This window comes from Leuciscus leuciscus (assembly GCF_965113295.1).
Source record: "Leuciscus leuciscus genome assembly, chromosome: 18".
In the NCBI taxonomy this organism is placed as follows: Eukaryota; Metazoa; Chordata; class Actinopteri; order Cypriniformes; family Leuciscidae; genus Leuciscus; species Leuciscus leuciscus.
The window spans coordinates 1,389,304-1,411,988 of record NC_138742.1 but is presented as its reverse complement, the minus strand read 5'-3'; the positions used below and the strand labels follow the sequence as shown (position 1 = coordinate 1,411,988).

The 22,685-nt window shown below is 39.9% G+C and overlaps 1 protein-coding gene and 1 long non-coding RNA gene across 3 annotated transcripts in view; one reads left to right on the top strand and one right to left on the bottom strand.

Moving 5' to 3' along the window:
• LOC309481128 (alpha-2,8-sialyltransferase 8F-like) overlaps window positions 1-5,159 on the bottom strand; it is a 39,645-nt gene extending 34,486 nt beyond the window's left edge. For both annotated transcript variants that reach the window (XM_082145958.1, XM_082145957.1), the window contains exons 1-3: window positions 5,032-5,159; window positions 1,216-1,296; window positions 1,051-1,137 (exon numbers count right to left, since the gene is read on the bottom strand). In XM_082145958.1, the coding sequence (XP_082002084.1) occupies window positions 1,051-1,137; window positions 1,216-1,296; window positions 5,032-5,138 (275 nt within the window). In that variant the 5' untranslated portion in view covers window positions 5,139-5,159. The remainder of the gene's footprint in view (window positions 1-1,050; window positions 1,138-1,215; window positions 1,297-5,031) is intronic.
• LOC309481176 overlaps window positions 1-22,685 on the top strand; it is an 88,809-nt gene that overhangs the window by 5,823 nt on the left and 60,301 nt on the right. The gene's annotated exons all lie outside the window — the stretch shown is intronic.

Below are 22,685 nucleotides of genomic sequence, written 5' to 3'. Positions count from 1 at the left end.
CAGACTTTAGCCATGAAAATATCACTAGTAACAGAAAAAAACACAAATGTCAGAGCATGTCAGAACACCTCCAGGCCCAGAAAACAGCTCAGACCTCAGAGGGTTAACTTGACTGCAAAATTAGAATACCGCAATATCAGTAATAAATCTGAGTTTCTGCAATCAGGCTCTTTTTCCCTCCATCATAATTGAGTTGTGTCTCAGAGCATCAGACGAAACACAGTAAACGCTGTCATGTTCTCTAGCGTTCGGATGCTGGTGTTCGGGAACACAATCGTGTGAGACGCTTCTGGAGGGAATTAAACCAAATCATTCTGATGACAGACTTTGACTCCGGCGTTTCAGAACATTCAACACTGGTTCGCTGGTTAGTCCTGCTATCCAATCACAGCCTCTGCTGAGGCACATCGAGGGATTTATTCGGAAAATGTGTTTCCATCACAGTTTATCAGATAAAATGTTTTTATCCGCCTCAGTTGCAATTTATACATTTTTAGAATTCATGCGCATCTTGACATTTCCATCCAGCATTTGTTTGTTTTTTATGCGATATCCCAAAATTTGCATAAAAACAGGTGGATGGATTTTTTTTCATATTGGTTATGTTGTGTGTGTTAAACAAGTGTAGTGTTGTGGAAAAGAATTTCCCCCTGGGGACAATAAAGTTAATCAATCAATGGAAACTCACAGACTTAAGAACAAACCATATTTGGGAGTTCCTGAAAGATTCTGTCTTCTACACAGTATCAAACTCTGTTATCCTAAAATACCAAATGTTTCATGAGATGATTCCGGTTGTCTATATGCACTAGTGTTGCTCAAACTTAACTTCTTGGTTGAAGGACATAAAGACGGAGGAATAAAGAAACTAAAGGAACTGAACAAACAAGTTGTTCCTGTCGCTCAATTATCATATTATCATGCCAAGATCATCAGTACGATCCCCAGGAAATACAGACTGAGAAAATGTAAACCTTGAATGCAATGCAATTCACGTTTGGATGACCTGCCAAATGCATAAGCATGAATGTAAAGATGATAAAGACACACCTGTTTAGCTCCTGCTCAGTTCTGTTTGATTTGTACGGGCAGCTCATGAAATCTGACAGTTCCTGCGTGAAGCTCTTGAGTTTTATACTGAGAGGGAAACAAAGGCATTTAATGGTCAGTTCTCTGAAATATCAGGATCGCTGGTTGATCTTCATTCTCACGCACCTTTTGGCCGGTTTGATAATGGAAAACTTGCGTCTGAGTTTTTCGCAGCGCAGCTTCTGAAGCGCCTCTGTCATCGCATCTCTGAAAGAAAAAGAGCAAATGTAAATTTTTTGCTGCTCATTAACTTTCCTCTAAATGATCAACATAATCAAAAGTGCCGATAACCCTGTTGCACACAATCTATTACATTCTTGTTGCTCCTGTAGGTTCTGTCTAATGGGTTCCTCCTCACTCTTAAAAATAAAGGTTTCAGCAAATATACATATTTACTTTCAGCAAAGAACCCTATTCTTTTTAATTAACTTTTGGCTGGTTATCAAGGGTTCTTGATGTTTCAATACCAGTTCTTTTCTACAGAACTATAAGAGAATCAAAAGTTCTTTGGAAACTTTACAGGATTTCCTATGACACCGGACCCCTTTTTTATTAATAAAAAATAATCCATTTATTCACTCTTTTTGCTCTCTTTGAGCATCGGCCTGAACATTTAATTTCCCACTTAAACTGTCGTAAATCTTGAATGCTTAAGAGCACAGTTAGATTTATTTTTTAATAGAGACGACATTGGCAGATTATTGCTGAAGTGATTTCTCTTTTCTTTTCTTTTTTTTAAAGGTAACTTTAAAAAAGTTACAGAATTTTAAGTTTATTGTTATGAAAAATTCACAAAAATACTATTTAAATTTTTTATATGAAATATATACAAGTGCTGGTCATAAAATTAGAATATCATCAAAAAGTCGATTTATTTCAAGAATTCAACTTAACAGGTGAAACTAATATATTATATAGACTCATTACATGCAAAGTGAGATATTTCAAGCCTTTATTTGTTATAATTTTGATGATTATGGCTTACAGCTTATGAAACCCACGAAATCAAAATCCCAGAAAATTTGAATATTACATGAAATCACACAGTAATTACACAGTAATACCATGGTAATTGAACCAGGTTTTGGTTATTTTGGCAGTGTGGGCAGGTGCAAATCCTGCTGGAAAATGAAGGAAGCATGAAGTGCTCTGGAAATGTCCTGGTAGAGACGGCTGTGTTGAGTGGACAGCACAGTGGACCAACACCAGCCGATGACATGGCTCCCCAAACCAACACAGACTGTGGAAACTTCACACTGGACTTCAAGCATCTTGGATTGTGTGCCTCTCCATTCTTCCTCCAGACTCTGGGACCTTGGTTTCCAAATGAGATGCAAAATTTGCTCTCATCAGAAAAGAGGACTTTGGTCCACTGTGCTTTATTAAATCCCAAGTCAACGCAGCGTCTACCAGGACATTTGCTTCCTTCATTTTCCAGCAGGATTTGCACCTGCCCACACTGCCAAAAGAACCAAAACCTGGTTCAATGACCATGGTATCACTGTGTAATTACTGTGTGATTTCATGTAATATTCAAATTTTCTGGGATTTTGATTTCGTGGGTTTCATAAGCTGTAAGCCATAATCATCAAAATTATAACAAATAAAGGCTTGAAATATCTCACTTTGCATGTAATGAGTCTATATAATATATTAGTTTCACCTGTTAAGTTGAATTCTTGAAATAAATCGACTTTTTGATGATATTCTAATTTTATGACCAGCACCTGTATTTTCAAAAACACATTTTACTCTAAAACTGTGAGAAAATCAAAGACATAAATCTAAAAAAGTTCCAAATTTGAGGTTGATAGCCCATCTAAAAAAAATAGCTTTCAGTGAGATTATGTTTGGCCGCAGTACCAAAAGTTTTCACTATGAGTCTCCATGAACAACACAAGTGTGACTATTTATTTCAGGACCATTTAACCTTTCCGAATCGTGTGTGTGTGTGTGTGTGTGTGTGTGTGTGTGTGTGTGTGTTCACATAGAAAGTGCCAAAACCTTTACCATTTACTTTTCTGTTTCGTACCATTCCAATGAAGTAAAAAATTCTAAGAAATAAATAATAAAAATTAAATAAAAAATGACCGCAGAGCACCAGAGGGTTAAGGGTTTAACAGTTCTTCTTGAAGAGTAGGATGCACAATTTCAGCTAGAACATGCCAATGATAAAACATATTATAATTATCAATGAAATCAGATGATTGCTAGTCAGGAATATTGATTTAGTACTTGTGTACATTTCAGCAAGACTTCTCCTAATGTTGAACACAATGCTCAAAAACATCAATGCACTAAAACCAGCCGCTGATGAACATCTCTGTAGCTACTGTGATGGATTTTTTTTTAATTAATCAACTTTAATTAATCAACTAACATTTGTTTTTCCTGCAGGAACAACATTCATATGCTTTTAAATGTTTCCAAACTCTTTGGGGAAAACTTGTGACTTTGAGTGTGTGTGTGTGTGTGTGTGTGTGTGTGTGTGTGTGTGTGTGTGTGTGTGTGTGTGTGTGTGTGTGTGTATAAATAACAAATAGGGCAAGTGAAACTGGACAGATGACTAGTTCTCAAAACCTTGTGATAAGTAATCACAAAAACAATGTTTGCTTGTGCCAGTGACAGAGGGAAAAGGTTGGGGCTTTTGAACCAATTGAACAAATCATATTGAAGGTCACATGTTAGTCACGATAATCTTATTTGTTTTCTCGATTCTATAAAAACTGTTGTATTCGTGTTTTCTGGTGGGATTCTCAATGGAATTTGTCTGAGATTCTCCAGCCTTGCTTATTGGGAGAGATTCCCTGAGAACTGCTCGGGAAGATCTCCTGGCCGTGATTAAAGCATTTAAAGGACATTTCCAGAAGTCTGTTTGTCGATTATTCCTGCGCAGAAAACTAGTTTACGAAGCTAGTTTAGGAAAGGAAGCTAGTTTAGGAAGTAAGCTAGTTTAGGAAGGAAGCTAGTTTAGGAAGGAAGCTAGTTTAGGAAGGAAGCTAGTTTAGAAGGTAAGCTAGTTTAGGAAGGTAAGCTAGTTTAGGAAGGAAGCTAGTTTAGGAAAGGAAGCTAGTTTAGGAAGGTAGCTAGTTTAGAAGGTAAGCTAGTTTAGGAAGGAAGATAGTTTAGGAAGGAAGCTAGTTTAGAAGGTAAGCTAGTTTAAGAAGGAAGCTAGTTTAGGGGAACAAGTTAGTTAGGTGACTATTATTGAACGGGGACGTCGATTTGTAGACGAGACCCAGATAGTTAGGTTTAGGGAAAAATCTACCACACTACACTTATCACAACTCCAGTTTCATCCACACAAACATTCCATCTGAACAGAAAACAAGGTATTTGATATATTAGCACTCAGATCTACTAATAAATCAATACAAGAATTTATTCATTTTTTCGATCGCAAAATGTAACTATATTATCGTCCAGCTCAAATCTGATAAACGCTACAATAAGGCATTAAGATATTAAGATGTTAAGATATTTCAAACATTTTCTGGAATTACTTTAGCAGAAATAGCCGACAACACATGGCTCAAATATTTTCACCTCAGTAAACTGAAGGATTTCTGTGAAGCACAATAGAGTGACACACCTTTATCTCTGATTCAGTCCTGTACAGCTCTACTCTCCTGCGGAACAAACCTAAAACATTTCTATTCTGATTAAAATTATAATGACGTTTCCATCTAAACTAATGACATTTAAATATCACTTGTGTGTTTCTTAGACTCTTCAGAAAACAGTTGATCAACTTCATGACAGCATGCACAATATCATACTCTAATCATCAGTTAGAATAAAAATAAATCACTTATTAAGACGCAAATCTTAAACTAGTCATAGACTTTCGCTATTTAAAAAACAGCAATACACAGCCCTATTTGAATTAATTTAAATAGCATTTATTGAATTTTAAGGAAATATTGAGATAAAAGCGCTCACCCGGACGAGTGTGTGTCGGGTGTGCTGTAAAACACCACACACACACCCTGAAAGATGACCAGGACCATCAGCAGTGTGAAGATCCACTGGAGAGACCCCGATGCCATCAGAGAGTTTGTGAGTGTGTGTGTGTGAGAGAGAGAGAGAGAGAGAGAGAGAGAGAGAGAGAGAGAGAGAGAGAGAGAGAGAGCGTGTGATTCAGGGGTTAAAGGCTAAAACACACACACACGCAACTCGTCTCCGCCCCTCTCCAACTCGCTCTTCTCCTGTAAATGGTTAAATGATTTTAAACCCGGTATTGACTTGTAATTTGCGTTGTGCAATTTTGTCAAGGGCAGATGCGAATTTGATATATTTTTTATGTGTTTAACTGTGGGATTACCTTTGTCGAGAACGGTGTTTAGATTATTTTCGAAGTAGCTAGACGCATTATTTTATCATAAGCCAAAACGACGATAATATCTGGAAAAGCCCTAAAAACAAGCAGACATTTGCAATCCAGTGTAGGATACTACTGATTCACAATTTTAATGGCTTAGTTTTAAAAACAGTGACAAGCAACGGCACAACAACACATTGTGTTTAATGAGCCTAGGGTGTGTGTGTGTGTGTGTGTGTGTGTGTGTGTGTGTGAGTGTGTGTGTGTGTGTGTGTGTGTGTACATGTGTGTGTGTACATATTTTTCTGTCCCGTTGGGGACTTCAGCCTGAATGCACACAGACTCATCCCAGCAAACACATTTACATTGTGGCACGTTGCATTTCTGCTATGGCAACGTCACTGTCTACGTGCTCGCAACATGTAACAACGTAGAATAGTAAGACGCGACAGGGCTGTAGTAACGTTGTTGCGCGACATTCAGCAACTGAGAGAAGACGTTCTGACAATTTTTTGTTTTTATGCTAGATAGGCCTATAGATATCCCCCATTTAGCATTTTATGTTTTGAGGTTAATTTTTAATTAGTCAGATGTTAGATAATTATATAGTTTTTAAAAAATATATATTGTTTATCCTTATTATTGTTTAATGGGGCTATCAGTAAATTAGCCTAATTATAATCAACACCTGCAAGTGTGCACTTTGAAGAGTAAAAATGACAGAAGGTTACGTTAATTCAACTTTATGAAAACGGCATATATGGTAATAAAATTACACTTCCAAAACTCATACATTTGTGGGGGGAAAAAAAGAAAAAAATGAACTAAACGAATATACAAATTTCTTCTAAGTATAATAACCGGTTCTGTACGGCAGACAGTAGTCGAAAGCCCGATGACAAAGTTTGGTTACCGGAATCAGTCCAGGAAACATCCACAAATCCAGAGGAACACAGAAACGAATGAGACTAAATAGCACACAAATGAAATGAAAAACGAATCAGTGCGAGCGAGGCTACATTAGTCACATTAGAAAATGAAGTTGTAGGTTGTGTTTGAATACTTACGTGTCTTATTTAGCTGAGGTAAATATTGAACGCAATACTCACGTATCCTTGCGCGATGAAGAACGAGACGACACAATGGCTGTTTCTCAATATGCGTTCTTCAGTGATTTTTTTATATATTTTTTTTATTAATGCTGAGAACGGAATCATACAAAAGAGAAAGTATACATCACATAATATCAACCAAAACAATAATAAAGGAGACAACAGCAAATAGAAAAAAGAAAAAGAAAAAAAAAAGAGGTAGGGCCAGATTACATCACATCGAGATGTTCACATGAAGAGATCAAAGGCAGTGCAACTTCTAACAGTCCTTATAGCTTTCTTATTAGTAGATACTGAAATCATATTTAGATAATTTTCTCATCATCATCATCGGCAGTCCGTCGTGTATCGACGATGACTGTCTGGATTGGAGGCTATTGTAGGCAGGCTCTCATGTGGGCTAGAAGGCCTGCTCTCGATCTACAGCAGCGATGGCATTTGCTACAGACAAAGTCTTTTGCTACAGTGGAATAGTGCCGCCTCTCATGGGTTTTTGCATATTCTTTCTGACGTTTTTTCTCAACAGCTGCGACTGCTGTTTTCAATCGGCGCTGCCATTTCTCACGCTGCAGGGCCTGTTCCTCCCAGCTTTCCGGGGAGATCCCGGTGTTCCTCATATGCCTTTTCAGGGCATCTTTAAAACGCAGTTTTTGACCACCACGGCTTCTTTTGCCCTCTTTTAGCTCTGCGTAAAAAACTGCTTTGGGCAGTCGGCTGTCACTCATCCGGCGCACATGTCCAGCCCATCGCAGTTGTGATGATGTAATAAGGGCTTCAACACTGACACAGCCAGCTCGTTGGATTACCTTTACATCTGGGATTCGGTCCTGCCATCTGATGTGTAAGATGGCCCGTAGATGACGTAGCTGAACTCGTGTGAGTATTTTGATATGCCTGCTGTAGAGCGTTAAACACTCAGTGGCATAGAGCAGGCAAGGAAGTACAGCAGCATTGTAGACTTTCACTTTTGTGCTGTACGAGATGTCGTGACAGCTCCAGAGGCGCTTCTCGAGAGAGCCAAAAGCCTTGGTAGCAGACTGAATTCTTCTCTCAACTTCCAGATCTGAGGAGTTTGTGTAAGTCACTGTACTGCCAAGGTATGTGAAGGCCTTGACAGATTTCAGGGGCTCTCCATGCACCGTCACTGGCTGTGGCTCTCTCATATTTTTGGAGCACATTGGTGGTGGTTGATACAAAAGTTCAGTCTTAGAGATGTTAATGTTCAGTCCGAACAGATCTGCTGCCCACGAAAGCCGGTCTACTATATGTTGCATGTCTTCAGCGTTGCTAGCCACGAGAGCAGAATCATCTGCATAGAGCAGCTCCCGTATGCATAGTTCTCTGGTCTTGGTGGTTGCTCTAAGTCGGGCTAAGTTGAAAAACTTGCCGTCTGTCCTAGTGCGAATAAAGATCCCCTTGTGCAGATCAAGGCCCATTGAATCTAGCACAGCTGTGAGGTATAGCGAGAAAAGTGTGGGTGCAAGCACACATCCCTGTTTCACACCATGGTTAACTTCGAAGGCTTCACTGGGTTCCCCACCAATGAAGACTTGTCCTTTCATCCCTGTGTGAAACTGCTTGATGATGTTAACAAGCTTCTCGGGGCATCCATAGATCTGTAAGACTTTCCAAAGAGTTTCTCGATCGACCGTGTCGAAAGCCTTTGAAAAATCTACGAACACCACAAAGAGAGGCTGATGTTGCTCCACTGCTTTCTCCTGTAGCTGCCGTAGAGTAAAAATCATATCAGTGGTAGATCTCCCCGACCTAAAGCCGCATTGACTCTCTGGTAAGACTTGCTCGGCGATGTTCTTGAGCCGACTGAGTATAATTTTAGCCAGAACTTTGCCTGTTATGGCTAACAAGTAAATGCCTCTGTAATTTCCACAGTCTGCTCGGTCTCCCTTTCTCTTGTAGATTGTGACAATCAGTGCATCCTTGAAATCCTGAGGTACACACTCATGAACAAGGCAGCTGTTAAAAAGTTTCAGGAGCTCCTCTCTGAGTACTCTTCCTCCTTTCTTGAGCACCTCTGAGGGGATTCCATCTAGACCTGGTGCTCTGTGGCTTGCTGTGGCCTTTAGGGCTTTCTCAAGCTCTTCCATAGTGATCTCATAGCAGAGGTCATCACGACTCTGGTGTCCCTTTAGCCATTTACAGGCATCTGGTTCAGCGGATCCTTGCTGATTTAGCAGATTACAGAAATGCTCTTTCCATCTACTCTGAATCTCATGTAGTTCAGTGTAGAGTTTTCCTCCATCTGCTGACTTGACAGGTACCACTGCATTGCTCCTTGGACCATAGATGGCCTTTAGTCCTGTAAACAATCCATGATAATCATGGTTGTCAGCCATGCTTTGCAGTTTTTCTGCCTGCCTACGCCACCAGTCATTCTTTATTCGCCTCACCTCTCTCTGTACTTTGGCCTTGATCTCAGCAAAATCAGCCCTACTCCCATTAGAGTTTTCCTGCAGATGTCGCTTATGCAAGAGGTGCTTTTCATCCAGCAGCTTCTGGATCTCCTCATCATGTTCCTGAAACCAGTCAGGAGTCCTACGCTGTGGGTGACCTAAGGTCATTTCTGCTGCAGAATAGACTGCCTTCTTCAGTGCTTGCCATTGTTCTTCAATGTCCTCTGATCCTACTGTTTTGACTTTTGCACCATTTACTGCAGATGACACAGTTTCAGCCAGTCTTCTGCAGTGGTCTTCATTTGCAAGCTTTCCAAGGTCAAGTTTTTTAGGGGTTGTGCCGTTAGTTTTTCTCCTTGGCGCGCTTATCTTGTGTCTAATCTGACACCTCACAAGGTAATGGTCAGTAGAACACTCCGCCCCACGCATGACCTTGGTGCACATGATCTCATGAATCCCACTCCTACGGGTAACAATGTAGTCTAACAGATGGTAGTGTCCAGAGCGTGGGTGTTTCCATGTGAAGAAGTTCTTGTCTGGCTGGCTGAAGAAGGTGTTCGTGAGACATAGCTCTTGTTGAGCACAGAAGTGAAGCAGGAGGTCTCCGTTGGTGTTCTTTTTACCTTTGCCAAACTTTCCAATGATTCCAGCATAGGTTTCACAGTCACTACCCACCCTTGCATTAAAGTCACCCACAACTAACAACTTGTGTTGTGGGGGGACTCTGCTTACAATCGTTGTCAGCTCCTGGTAGAAAGCCTCCTTTTCTTCATCTGGGTAGGTCATGGTTGGGGCATACACATTGACAATGGTCAAATGCATGTTGTTATCAATTGGTACACATATAACCATCATCCTCTCAGAGACGAATGTTGGCAGAGTTGTCAGCTTGATCTTGTTGTCGACAGCAAAGGCCACACCAGCGTCTCTCCTTCCCTCTGTCTTCCCAACCCAGAAGAAGGAGTAATTTTCCTCTTGCACCTGACCCTGACCCTCAACCCTGGTCTCTTGAAGGGCAGCAATGTTCACTCTATATCGTTGTAGTTCTTTTGCAATCTGAGCTGTTCTCCGCTCAGGTCTGGAAACTCCGTCTAGCATAGTGCGGATGTTCCATGACGCCACAATCAACTTTTTTTTTTTTTTTGACTGTCCTGGGCATCTGACGTTAAACTGCATCCGGGCAGAGTGGGGAGGCTGTGCGTGGGGTTAGCTACACCCAGCTAACACCTATAAAATGCGCACAAGAAGCCGTGAGTACCTACTCTGTAACTGGCGAGTACATGGTCGGCGCCATAAAACCGAGCAGACCCCCCTTAAGGGGTTTAGGGTGTCTAAGGCACTGGCAGCAGGGTGCCGGTTGGTGTGAGCAGCGAGGAACCCACTAGTTTGAGTCAATGGTGCAAACACAAGATGGTATGCGGAAGAACCACAACCATGGTCAACGGATGGCGTCAACAGCAAGTAAGATGCTACTGCGGGGCAGCCTCCTCGCCAACCTTGTTTGTTGCACCTTTGTGCACCACGTGGTAACCGGCATGGAGGTCCAGAGAGACAGTCTGGTGGGGGCACGACACCAACTGCCTTTTTCACTGTGCAAGGCGTCTTGACTGGAGGCGTAGGTGGAAGCCCTGTGGCGATGAGGGGAACGCAACATCAGCAGGCTGAAGTAGCTGGGAGCTGATAGCGGAAACCTTGCACACAGGCGGCTCACAGCTGATGGTCGCTGCATCACTGAATCCTGAGCGCCAGTGGGCTGAGGCAGCACTGTGAGCGTCTGGGCAGCCCTTTTTAGGGAAAGCACTGCCTACCCCAGAAGGGGAAGCCCCTAGAAAAGGTGGGGTAAAAAAAGCGTGCTCAGAACACATCCTGGCTGGTTTACCGCTACCAGCGGGACTTCACCTCAGCGGTCGAAACAGGAAAAGTAAAAAGATAATTTTCTACTTCTTTTAAAAAGACAGAGAAGACAGGATTACAGTTTGAAAATTTGCATTTGTGAATGTAGAATTTGCTAAGGAAAATAATTAAATTAACAACAAAATAGATATTTTCATTTGTGGGGTCTGAGTCAAAATACCCAAATATAATGTTTCTCATATGTATTGAGAAGCCTGGCCAAATCTTATACTTGACAAATACATCAATATCATTCCAAAGCTTCTGAGTGTAGTGACACCACCAAAATAAGTGAACCACGGTTTCATCAGAATTCAAACAAAAAGAGCATGTTAGATCAATGTCAGACTTAAATCTTTGTATACATTTCTTAACAGGATAGAACCTGTGTATGAGCTTAAATGAGATTTCTTTCACTTTATTTGTTAGAAAGAATTTCTGCTGTAAAGACCAGGGCCCGTATCCCTAAAGATTCTGAGAATCCTCCCAGAGAGCTCCTAACTTAACCTAAAAATTCCTTGCCAGGAGTTTTAGCTTAGAAGTGATTCCAGAACATTTTCAGTGAACTCTGAGCAAGGAATGGATGGAAAATCCTATCTTAGTGAGGAGGTGTGGTTGACCCCGTTGCTAGGTATGAGTCATCATTTCAAAAGCCGTGATTGGTTGATCCTACAAGTTTGATGAAAATAAACTTTTGGTGATAATGAGCAAAGGATGTACCCTCAAATCAATAAACATAATTATACACTCTAATCTTATGCAGACTGTAAATGTAAATAATATTTCACATTCAAGAAAATATCTGGAAAATGAATAGTAAGCTGTAGGGGTTATAGCCTAACATTAGAATCTAAAATATGTGAAAACTTAAGCTCATTACACCCTGTTCAAATAATGATTCATGTCTTATTTGCTCATGGACCCCATTGAAAACAAGATGGCCTATCTCAAGGGGCTGTCCTTAATGAAGTAGAAATTAGGCTTGTTTGAGATGCGCCTAGCCTCGCCTGAAATGTATGCGAGAGTAGGAGCGGCTGCAGTGAGAGGAGGAGTGAAAAAAGCGCAAGCAAGACGGACAGTTCTCTCTTCTCGCAATGGATCTGACACCTGTGAGATCAAAGATGGATATCGCGGGATTCACGATATTCACGCTCGTGCACAGTGTTGCTAATAAACTGGATGTAATTTAAGTTCTGTTGATTTTATATTAAAATAAATAAAGACACCCAAAGTACTTGTTATTTAATTCCATTCCAAATACATGTTTATCAATATTTTTTTCTTCAATACAGACATATGTGTTTTTATTTATAAATTTTTTTTTATACAAATTAAATTGCATTACCCAAAGAGATCGCACTGTCAGATAGTTTGGGAATATTCACACATAAAATATACATATAAAACATGATATTAGAAAGAGAACTTAAAGAGAATTATAAAAGAGAACAACACATCACAGTTGTTTAAACCAATGAGCATTAAGCTGTGTCGTCAGCAAGTCGTTTCCCATCATGCTTTTGATCAGCGCAGTCAGTGGAGAGCAACTGCGCTCGACTGCAGAATCCGACACGTGCGCCTTGCGATCGCGAGAGATTTTTGACATACGTCAGCATGACATCAGAGCAAGGCGGACCGCACTCGGACACATTTCTAACCGGCATGCATCTCGCGCTGATCACCGGTGATCGATTCTGCGCAGATTTTGCTCATCTCAAACAAGCCTATTGCAACGTTACAACTCAGTGTGGTCTTAACGAGGGTAACACGGCTCAGCTTTTATCAATGTCTGTGATTGCTGGCTGGTCTATTTATGAAGGCTTGTTAACAAATATCCTACAAACACAGAAAATGGAGATAAAAAGGTTTTGTGCAGCTGCTTAGGGGAACTCCTAAAGGTGTGAGGGGATGGGGTCAAGCGTGCAGTGCAATCAGAGTTCTTTTTAGCAGCAATCAATTAATCTCACGACAATCATCTGGTCCACGCGCAGGACAAACATGTCAGGAACAGAAAATATATCTCACCAAAAACATGACTAGACCAATATATAAACTATTAATTACAAATCAGAATCAGCAAATCAATATTCTCAAAAAAACAACATGTGTCTAAATTCTTGTTGCTAGGTTTAGTCATGTTTTTTGGTGAGATATATTTTCTTTGTAATATTTGAACTTTCTCTCTTCTGTTGTGCATGACAAACAGAAAGGCTTTTTAGATATTTTTCTAAAAACAAATTACTCGAATGCCTTTCTACCTATTATCTGAACCATCTCTACACCCATGAGCTGCATGCTTCCTCATGTAGGCTAATTATAATAGCACGTTTACTGAGAAAAACAAAAAACAAAAAACTGGTGTAGGATTTACTTTGCAACAATTTTCACTCAAATATTGCTAGTTAATTTCACAAATAATTACAAAAAAGTAACATTGAATTGACATTTTCTTGTACAGTGTTTTCCAATAGGCTAATCTTTTTTATTTGGAATCGATTTTTTTTTTTTTTTTTTTTTAAATATTTGTTATTTAAAGGAACATTTCGGTTCATTAGGCCTATCCAGATACTGCATTTACACCCCTGGCAGCATTTTTTGCATTTCTTGTATTTAGCTTACATTCTGTGTCAGAAACAACAATCGAGTTTAAAGAATATATTCAAATCCCGCGGAGTCTTATAGATGCATAAAGGTAATAGCACACATAAAATATCATATTGTAGGCTATAGCCTATATACAGTACTAAAACGTATTTTTAAAAAAAACTCTTTGACAATGTAGCCTATTATGATGTATCAATATTAATTTCAGCGGTGGCAAAGTTAAAGCTAAAAGTTTTGGTTGACTGGCAACTTAGTTAAGTTGTAGGCCTAATGAACCGAAATGTTCCTTTAAATGACAATTATTTGCAATAAAAAATAATAATAAATCGATTCCAAATAAAAAAGATTAGCCTATTGGAAAACACTGTACAAGAAAATGTCAATTCAATGTAGGGGTTGCACGACTACTGATTTCTGCTAGTCGGTTTCTTATCAAAACAATACTCGAGTTACTTGACTACTCGTGGTTCATGCTACTGTAAATGAAAAGACATGAAATAGTTCTTATCAATAAATGTTTATTAATTTCATAGCCTAATGCAACAATAAAGTAATGCAAAAACATTATAATTATGACATGTAACAGAGAAATGTACGTGTTAAAAGAAAAATGCATAGAAAGTAACTGCTAACGCAATAAATTCGCGTCATTCAAACATTCTAAACTGTTTGATAAAACAAATTAAAACATTAGTAAAACAGTTAAAACGGTTCATTTTTAAAACATTAGTAAAACAGTTAAAACGGTTAATTTAATCACAGAGTACATTTCATTTAATCATTTTATATTTACCAAATTATCAACAGTAATAACAAGAAGTATCTTACTTCAATTGTCTTGAAAGTTTAGACTAACACAAGTCATCGTCGCTATTGTCCTCTCGCCACCACACGCAGTCTTTGGTCGAGCTCGTGGATCGCTGGTTTGCATTTAGAAATACAAGCGCATCGACGTGAGAGGGATGCAGGCTTGATCTTTGCCTTGTGACGGTGTTGCCGGCCAAGGAAAAAACTCTTTCACTTGGTGTACTGGTGGCAGGGACAGCAAGATACGATTTAGCCAGCTTGGATAGCCGAGGAAACCGGCGTTCATTACATGCCCACCATCCGAGAGGATTCCCCATGGTGGGAATGTCAGGCATCTGAAAATAATCTTGAATCTCATCTTCACTGGTAGTTGGCTGCTTTGTCGTAGGATTGCGGCTTTTGTAGTTACATCCAAAGAGCTCCTCGAGATCAGCCTCGAGTCTTGGTTTTTTATGCTCACTAGGCAACGCATTGGTTGTCCCACTGCAGCCCGCGGCAACCTCCTGTTCACCTGTTGCGACAGTGAATTATGCAAAGAAGTGGTTTAAACATATTTAAAAAAAACAAAAAAAACATTTACTATGGATTATTAGCTCACCTGAAGTTTCTGAATGCGGTGTCTCGCTGTCATGCAATATTTCGACGAGATGAGCTTTGGCATCCTCTCTGGCTCTCTCTGGTAGGAACAGCAAACGCTTAAACCGTGGATCCAACATGCACGCGCTAATGGGTAGAGATTTGGCTACGGTTTCAGAGTCCAGTTTAAACCGCATAACCAGCTGTTTCCGAACTGTCTCTTTGAATGCCTGAGTGGCTGTGAGATCACCCGCGCTGGGCCGCAGAGTGTTTTCTGTCAGATTGATAAGCACTGGATATAGAAAGGACAGGCCGACGTGCAGCTCTCCACACATGATTGTTGTCGCCTTAGCCAGCGGACTCAGTATGGGAAGCAGCTGCTCAATCAGATCCCAGCAAGATGACTTTATTGCCAGAGTTTTTCGATACTGGACATTAGTTACCGCTTCGTCATTGAGTACAGCTTGCACTGGGATTCTCTGCTCGTAAAGACGATCCAACATGTCGAATGTGGAATTCCATCTAGTAGCACAATCACTTTGGAGTTTTCTCCCTCTGATGGATAGCTGCTCCTGACGTGCTTTCAATGCACGGGTCGCCACTGAAGAGTGACGGAAGTGACTCACGACACGCCTGGCAGCGTCAATAGCCTTCGAGACCACAGGTAAATCCAAACCTGCCTTAACTGCGAGCTGTAACGTGTGTCCGCTGCAACCAATGTGGTGGGGCAAGGCCTCGCAGATTTCCATGGCCAAGTTCATATTGTTTGCGTTGTCATGAACTGTGCAGAATATGCATAACTCCCACTCATTAATGGTTTCTGAGAGCATCTGCGAAATGTTGACAGCAGTGTGTCTCCCTGGCATGATAGTGGTGCATAACACCCTTGATTTCAACTCCCATAGTTCATTGATGTAATGAGCCGTTATTGTTATATATGGATCCATGGTGCAAGAAGTCCAGAGATCAGTAGTGAGGGAGACGTTCTTGCCTTTCATTTCAGACGCAATGTCCGCTTTTAGAGAGTCGTATTTGTGGCCAATTACTTTCCAGAGTGTAGCATTCGATGGAACGGTGTAACTGGGTTCAAAGAAGTTGATAATTCCCCTGAATCCCTCTCCTGAAACTGCCGAGAGTGGTCTCATATCCTTCACTATAAAATCCACGAGTAAATCTGTGATTACCTGTTTTCTCTTATCTGTAATCGGGCGTTTACAGAATTCACCGATGCTTGTTTGCTTCGTGGTGTGCGTCTCACTAACATTTGCCTTTGTTGTTGGATGTTTCAGTCGTAGGTGGTTGTGCATAGATGTCGTACTGCTGCTGTATTTTAAAGTAGTGTTACAGAGTTGGCAAATTACTATATTTTTGTCATTCTTTATGAAATACTTCCACACATCTGATGTGTGATGTCTATTGGTGACGTTCGCCATTTTAAATTAATTTGTTTTCATAGAGAGCGCGGTTCATGGTGGTTGCATAGCAACGAAAGACGCCACGGGGGCGCAAGAAGGAGACAGTGGCACAGCCGCGCTTTCCACTCATTTTTAGACGCATATGTGAACGGCCCCTTACAGAGTTGGCAAATTACAATATTTCTGTCATCCTTGATGAAATACTTCCACACATCTGATGTGTGGTGTCTGTTGGTGACGTTCGCTATTTTCAATTCATTTATGGATATTGCACGCTCGAGTAGTCGATTGTTTTCGACAGCTCCGAGTAGTGGTTGAAGTAGTCGATCTCTCGACTACTCGACTAGTCCGTGCAACCCCTAATTCAATGTTACTTTTTTTGTAATTATTTGTGAAATTAACTAGCAATATTTGAGTGAAAATTGTTGCAAAGTAAATCCTACACCAGTTTGTCTTCTTCTCTCTCTCAGTAAACGTGCTATTATAATTAGCCTACATGAGGAAGCATATAGCACACATTTTCCCGTTAGCTCTTTACTTCTCATCTCGGGTGTTTCGGTCGGATGGGAAAACAAGCTTGTTTAACTGTCACACAGAGAGAGGAGATGTGGTCAACATCAACGGGGCGAAGGCCAGGCGTGCGACTCTCTTCCAGGGAATTTTCAAGCCGCAACGACAGCTTGGCCTGACGACAGCAAATGAATTTAGAGCTTGTTACGGGGGAGCAATAATCACGGACATGTTCGGCTTTCTGTCTCCCAAACCGCAGAGAAAACACTCCAGCTGGTCAAGAAAGAAAACAGGGAGAGGATTCCCGCCCTTACGGCACTGGCGGAGCTAGGGGGTGGCCGTGGTCACCCTTGGTCTAAGCTTGTCACCCCTCTAACAACTGCTGTTTCTGTTTCTTTTTTTTATTGACAAAAATTGCGTTTTTTAAAACGCTGAACCGTCTCTTTAAGATCACAAAAAACGTGAGACTTTTCAGACGCACACTCCAACTTCACCTCAGCGCCAGGCGCAAGTCCAACGCGTGCGGAAATGTGCAAGTGCCGAATGAGCTTCAGCAGAACATCAGACAGTGATATATATGCACATAGTAAATATAGAGTCAATCTTTCTCAACTGGTGGCTTGCAAGGCCGTTTTGAGTAAGTCGAATAGTGCAGTCAACAACAAACGTAGGCTAATTCTCATTTTTTTTCTGATGCTACTTTTATTTTAGAAGATGTGTGTGAAAGCTTGTGACACTTCTGTCAGATGCTGAGAAAAAGGCGTTGTCCTTATTCATTTGGCTATTTCGGTAAGATGAGATATTGTCAGGCCAAATGTCAGTAAAACTAACTAACTTTCCAGTCATACGGCTGACAGCTGTTGTACTGTGCTTGCGGTACACACATCACGCGGCGTGCTGTAGTTCTGTCGTCAATTAACTCATGTAAGAATCAAAAAGACGATTAAAGCTGTCAAAACTGCATGCATGATATGTAATGTTTTAATGTCCAAATAAATGTGAGCACTGTGCATTTGTACTAGACGACAGGCATTCATTATTGTGTTATTTTGTAAAGGACAAACAAAAATTTATCATTTTTAAATCCACAAAATAACTAATTTTACATTCTGGCAACATTACATTATGAAAATGTGCTGTTGACTTCCGACCTTGTTCACATTCTTGCACATGGGGATTCAAAAGAGAACTTTTGTTTCCCTTTTTAATTTATGTATGATAGAACTGTTGCAATTATTTATTTTGACAACTAATATAGAAAGTTAAACTTTTTTTTGACAAACTCAGAATTGGTTGAAGAGTTCATTGATTATATAAAACGCATTGAAGGTTGAATAATCTTTGGACTACAGTATTTATCAGCATGTTATCTCATCCATGAAGATGCAACAATGTAGAACAAGCTATTGGAGATTTAGAGAACCAGAACCAAGCTAACTGAACCAAGCTAACTGAGCAAGTTGAACTTTAGCTATAGTGTGTGCCCTTTTATTACTATTTAATTAATTTTAATATGAGGTGGTGGGTAATAATAAAAATATATAAAATTCACTAAGTATTCCATGATTTCTAATTCACTACTATCTCAATTATAATTAAGTACAAATTAACTTTATTCAGTTGTGTAGGCACTAAAACAAGTCCAATACATTATAGTCAAATTATTTTTTATGATCAAATAATTAAGATTTCTGTGCCACCCCAGACTGGTTGCTGGCCCTTGCCTGGCCACCCCAAGGAAAAAATCCTGGCTCCGCCACTGCCTTACGGACGTCAGTGATGATGTAACATTTTGTGCAAGTGTCATCAAGAAAAAAAGAAAAAAAAAAGAAGAAAAAGAAAAGAAAGAGTGTCGTCAAGAAAACGACGAAAGTGTGTTTGGATGGCGACCACACCAGAGGATTCTTATGGGTTTGAAAACTTTTTAGGGGAGAGTGGGGTGAGTTGTGCCAGTTTTTACTCAAAGTGACTTTAAAGTGAGGCCATGGCAGTAATGCCTTCAACTTAAGGATGTACATATATTTCAGGATGTGGTGCATCCCTGAGAACAATAACTTTGGATCTGAAATAAATGGTTTCAGAAATCTAGCTCTTGGAAAAAAAGTGGTCTCATGGCACAACTTGCCCCTGGTGCGGGGGAAGTTGTGCCTTTGGGGGAATACATTGGGGGTAAATTGTGCCAGTGATTTCTGAAGTAAAACAGAACATTTTACTGTTATGAACCGTAATGCTATATGAAAGCAAGATAAATTCAATACAAAATTACTCATTTAAGGTTTTTTTAGATATTGTCACCCTGGAATACCATAGCATGTGTTTTTCCTATATGGTCAATTGCATAGGGATTTTGTATTGAACATTACTCTGGATCACAGTGTCATAGAGACAAGGGGGCGGGCTCATTTTACTCAGACGACCAATCAGTCTCTCAGGATCATTGTGAAGCTATCAAGCTATGCCCTAGCAACCATTTAGAGCACCATAGCAACACAATATATGATATTTGTGACTCATTTCAGGCGAAAAGGCTTTGGCAATAGATGCCTGTTGACATAGCGCTGTCTGTCAATTAGGTAACATATAAGAATAAAGTGACTAGGCTAATTTCTAAACATCCTATTGTGACATAGGCCACTTAAAAACTGAACAAAACGTCCCTTTAATAACATAGTGCAAACTCAAAACTGAAATCAGTGTCAGCTAAATTAAACAAATAGCAGGCAGGCCTAAGTCAAACACTGATGAGGCATGCCCATCTCCTCACTTCTCAAGATTATCCCCTGTGAGTATGTAAGTCTCTAGGTGGTCTGGATCAGGCACAACTTACCCCATGCCCTTTGGCACAAATCACCCCAGACCCACAAGTTTGAAAAACTAGCATGATCCAGCAGTTAAGAGCTAACATCATTGCTAACTGTATAGACTCATTGTGTAGCCTACTAAAGCACTAAAACATGTGTGAAATGTTTTCAAACTTGTCTATAATTGTTCAGACACTACAATCAAAAAACCTTAATCATAGAAATTTTACTTTGAAAGGGAAAAAACTGTTTTTTGCATTAAAATATGCTTAACTCTCATGCCATGTGTCTCTCTTCTTTGGAGGACGAGTAAAAGTGATTGCTTTTCAAAATTATGTGGTCACATGACCAATTTCTTCTATGGTTTTCCAGAAACAAGGGTGGAACTACTTCCCCCCCTGGCACAAATCACCCCACTCTCCCCTAATCATTTTTCAGAAAAGTTACATTTTAATTACTTTGGTGTAACCAAGTAAAAAGGACTCACACAAAATATTCCACTGTAGGCTATTCCATATATTTTAAAAGAATATTTATTTGCATGACTTTTCCTACAGAAATAACCACAATCCTTAATATTTTAAGTTAGAAATCCTGTAACTAATCCAGATTTTACTAAATTAAAGTAATCTGATTACATTCAGATTCACCGGTGTCTCACAAGAACAAAACAATATAAACTATGACCTGTGACAATATAGGAATAAAACCCCAGAATCAATTCTGCACACCTAAACAATGATACAATGAAAATGATTTTATCGCGTAAAAAAAGTTAAAGTTTTCACACAATGAAAGTGTTTTATTCGCGTTGTGGCCACGCCACTACCTGAAACTCACAGCGATTGGCTGCCGCCCACATTTTTTACTTGATCTTTGCAAAGAACTGCTCAACCTCTTGATGCTCTCAGCCGCTCTTAACGCTTTCTCCAGTCCGCTGTCAATCCCACAATCCACTGCGTGAGCGTGAAGCTCATTTTCCATAGGAATGAATTGAAAAACGGTCACTCTACTCCGGCGTCAGTGGAAACGCACTGTTAAAGCCCAATTTATACTTCTGCGTCGAACTCACGCCGTAGCTACGTCGTAGCGCGCATACCCTGACGTTCACCTCTCCAAAAATGTAACGTCAATTCTACGCGGACGCAAGCGCTGTGATTGGTCATTTTAGTAGGAATTTGCGAGTTCGGGAGTTTGCCGTTAGGGCGAAAATGGTCCGCACAGTTATTCCCTCATGTTCAAGTTGGTCACGCGAACTCACCACATTGACCAACAAAAGGGTGACAGTGAGTGGCTTATGTGTGAACTGTGCTTTATATATCGCTACGCTATTGACGCTACTCTAAGCTTTTTTTTGGTCCATGAAATTTCTTTGAAAAATCGCTAATATGTCGAGACCATTACATAACATATCTGTGGCTATAAAAGAGTGTTGTACGTGTCTGTGGGGGTGCAGAACTATTTTGCACATTAGGCCTACTTATATACTGATTTTATATTAGATTTTCATTGTATGCAACAATCGAATCGTGAATCATTCGATTTTTATATCGATTAATAATTATTACTGTGTGTGCATACATGAATCATTTCTAAAATCACAAATATGCAGTGGCTGTATTCAAAATCGCTCCCTATCCCCTACTTTACTATTCCCTAAATTAGTCAATTAATTTGGTACACTTGAATGTGTGAACAATGTGTACGCCATCTTCTGCCGACACAGGAATTCAGCGCGACCCTCACAGTGTTTGGTCAGCGCACTCAATATCCGCTAGCAGGGTGTCTGCAAGAGTTTTAAAATCACATTTAATGCTTTTTAAGACCTTTTTAAAGACCATTTTAAATATAATTATACCATCCAGGCGGAGTAGAGCCATGTGTATGGTAACATCGAAACCATACAAGTAGCCTACTGTAAAAACAACGATTTAAACAAGTTTTATATAACAATAAATCTCACATTTCAACCTTTAAGCCATTTTTATATTTATATTCATATAAATATGATTTTATAAATATCTTATCCTAATTGTTTACATTTTTAGAATGCACAATAGCTTCTTTTAGATTCATCAGCTTAAAGAAATAAAAAATTGCAGAAATATAGCGGTTACCGTGGTAAACCCTAATGCAGCTGCTTTTTTCCAAGTTTCCAGGAATGATATAAACACCATAGGTAAACATTTTCATAATTCATCAACAGTATCTCATTGATTGCAAACTGATCTGAAAACGTGAGCTTGTAGAATGTGCAACAATGCCTCGTATTTACTTTTACCTCATTTTAAAGTTAAATCATTGCCTTTTGAAGTTTAACTTTAATATTAAGCCATATCTCGATTCCTGTTTTTCCGTCCCCAAATTTAAAAGCACTTGAAATTATAATTAAGACTTTTCTTATAGCATTTAAGATATTTAAGACTTTTTATGGCCTTAAATTTTGATTTAAAAGTGACATATTATGCCCCTTTTCCCCAGAATGTGTCTGTGAAATTTCAGCTCAAAATACCAGATCATTTATTATAGTTTGTCAAATTTGCCCCTTTTTGGGTGTGAGCAAAAACTTGCCATTTTTGCGTGTGTCCCTTTAAATGCAAATGAGCTTTAGATCTGCCTCCGTTCAGAAGAGGGCGGAGTTTTTACACAAGCTTCAGAAAATCCCAGAAACTGGCCAATCTCACTCATCCAGAATCCCAGAATAACCAGTAGTGTTACGGAGAGACTCAGGAAGAGTTTCTGAATGTTAGTGGAGACATTTCTGTAGTTGTTGTGGAGTTACATTGATCATCTCATCATCATGTTTAACTTCTCCACAAGTGTCCACAGTTCCTGAGGTGTTTATAAGACAGCGGTGACATGTTCTGGTCAATAGTGTTCAGTGCTCGTCTGTGCTCAACCACAGAACAGATTCAGGCTTTGCTCGAACTTTGTTACACTGTTGTCGCTCGGGAAAACAAAATGGCGGCGCCGTGGGTGTAAACGTGCAGATTAAAGGCACACTATGCAAGATTTGTACCTTAATATAACAGCTTCAAAATCAATTTGATGGTAAACAAACTCGTAGTAGGGTTAGGGTTAGGGTTAGGGGTGCAGTGCTGGCAAAACCAGCAATGCAGGTTTGAGAGGTGGCGCCCCGACAAATC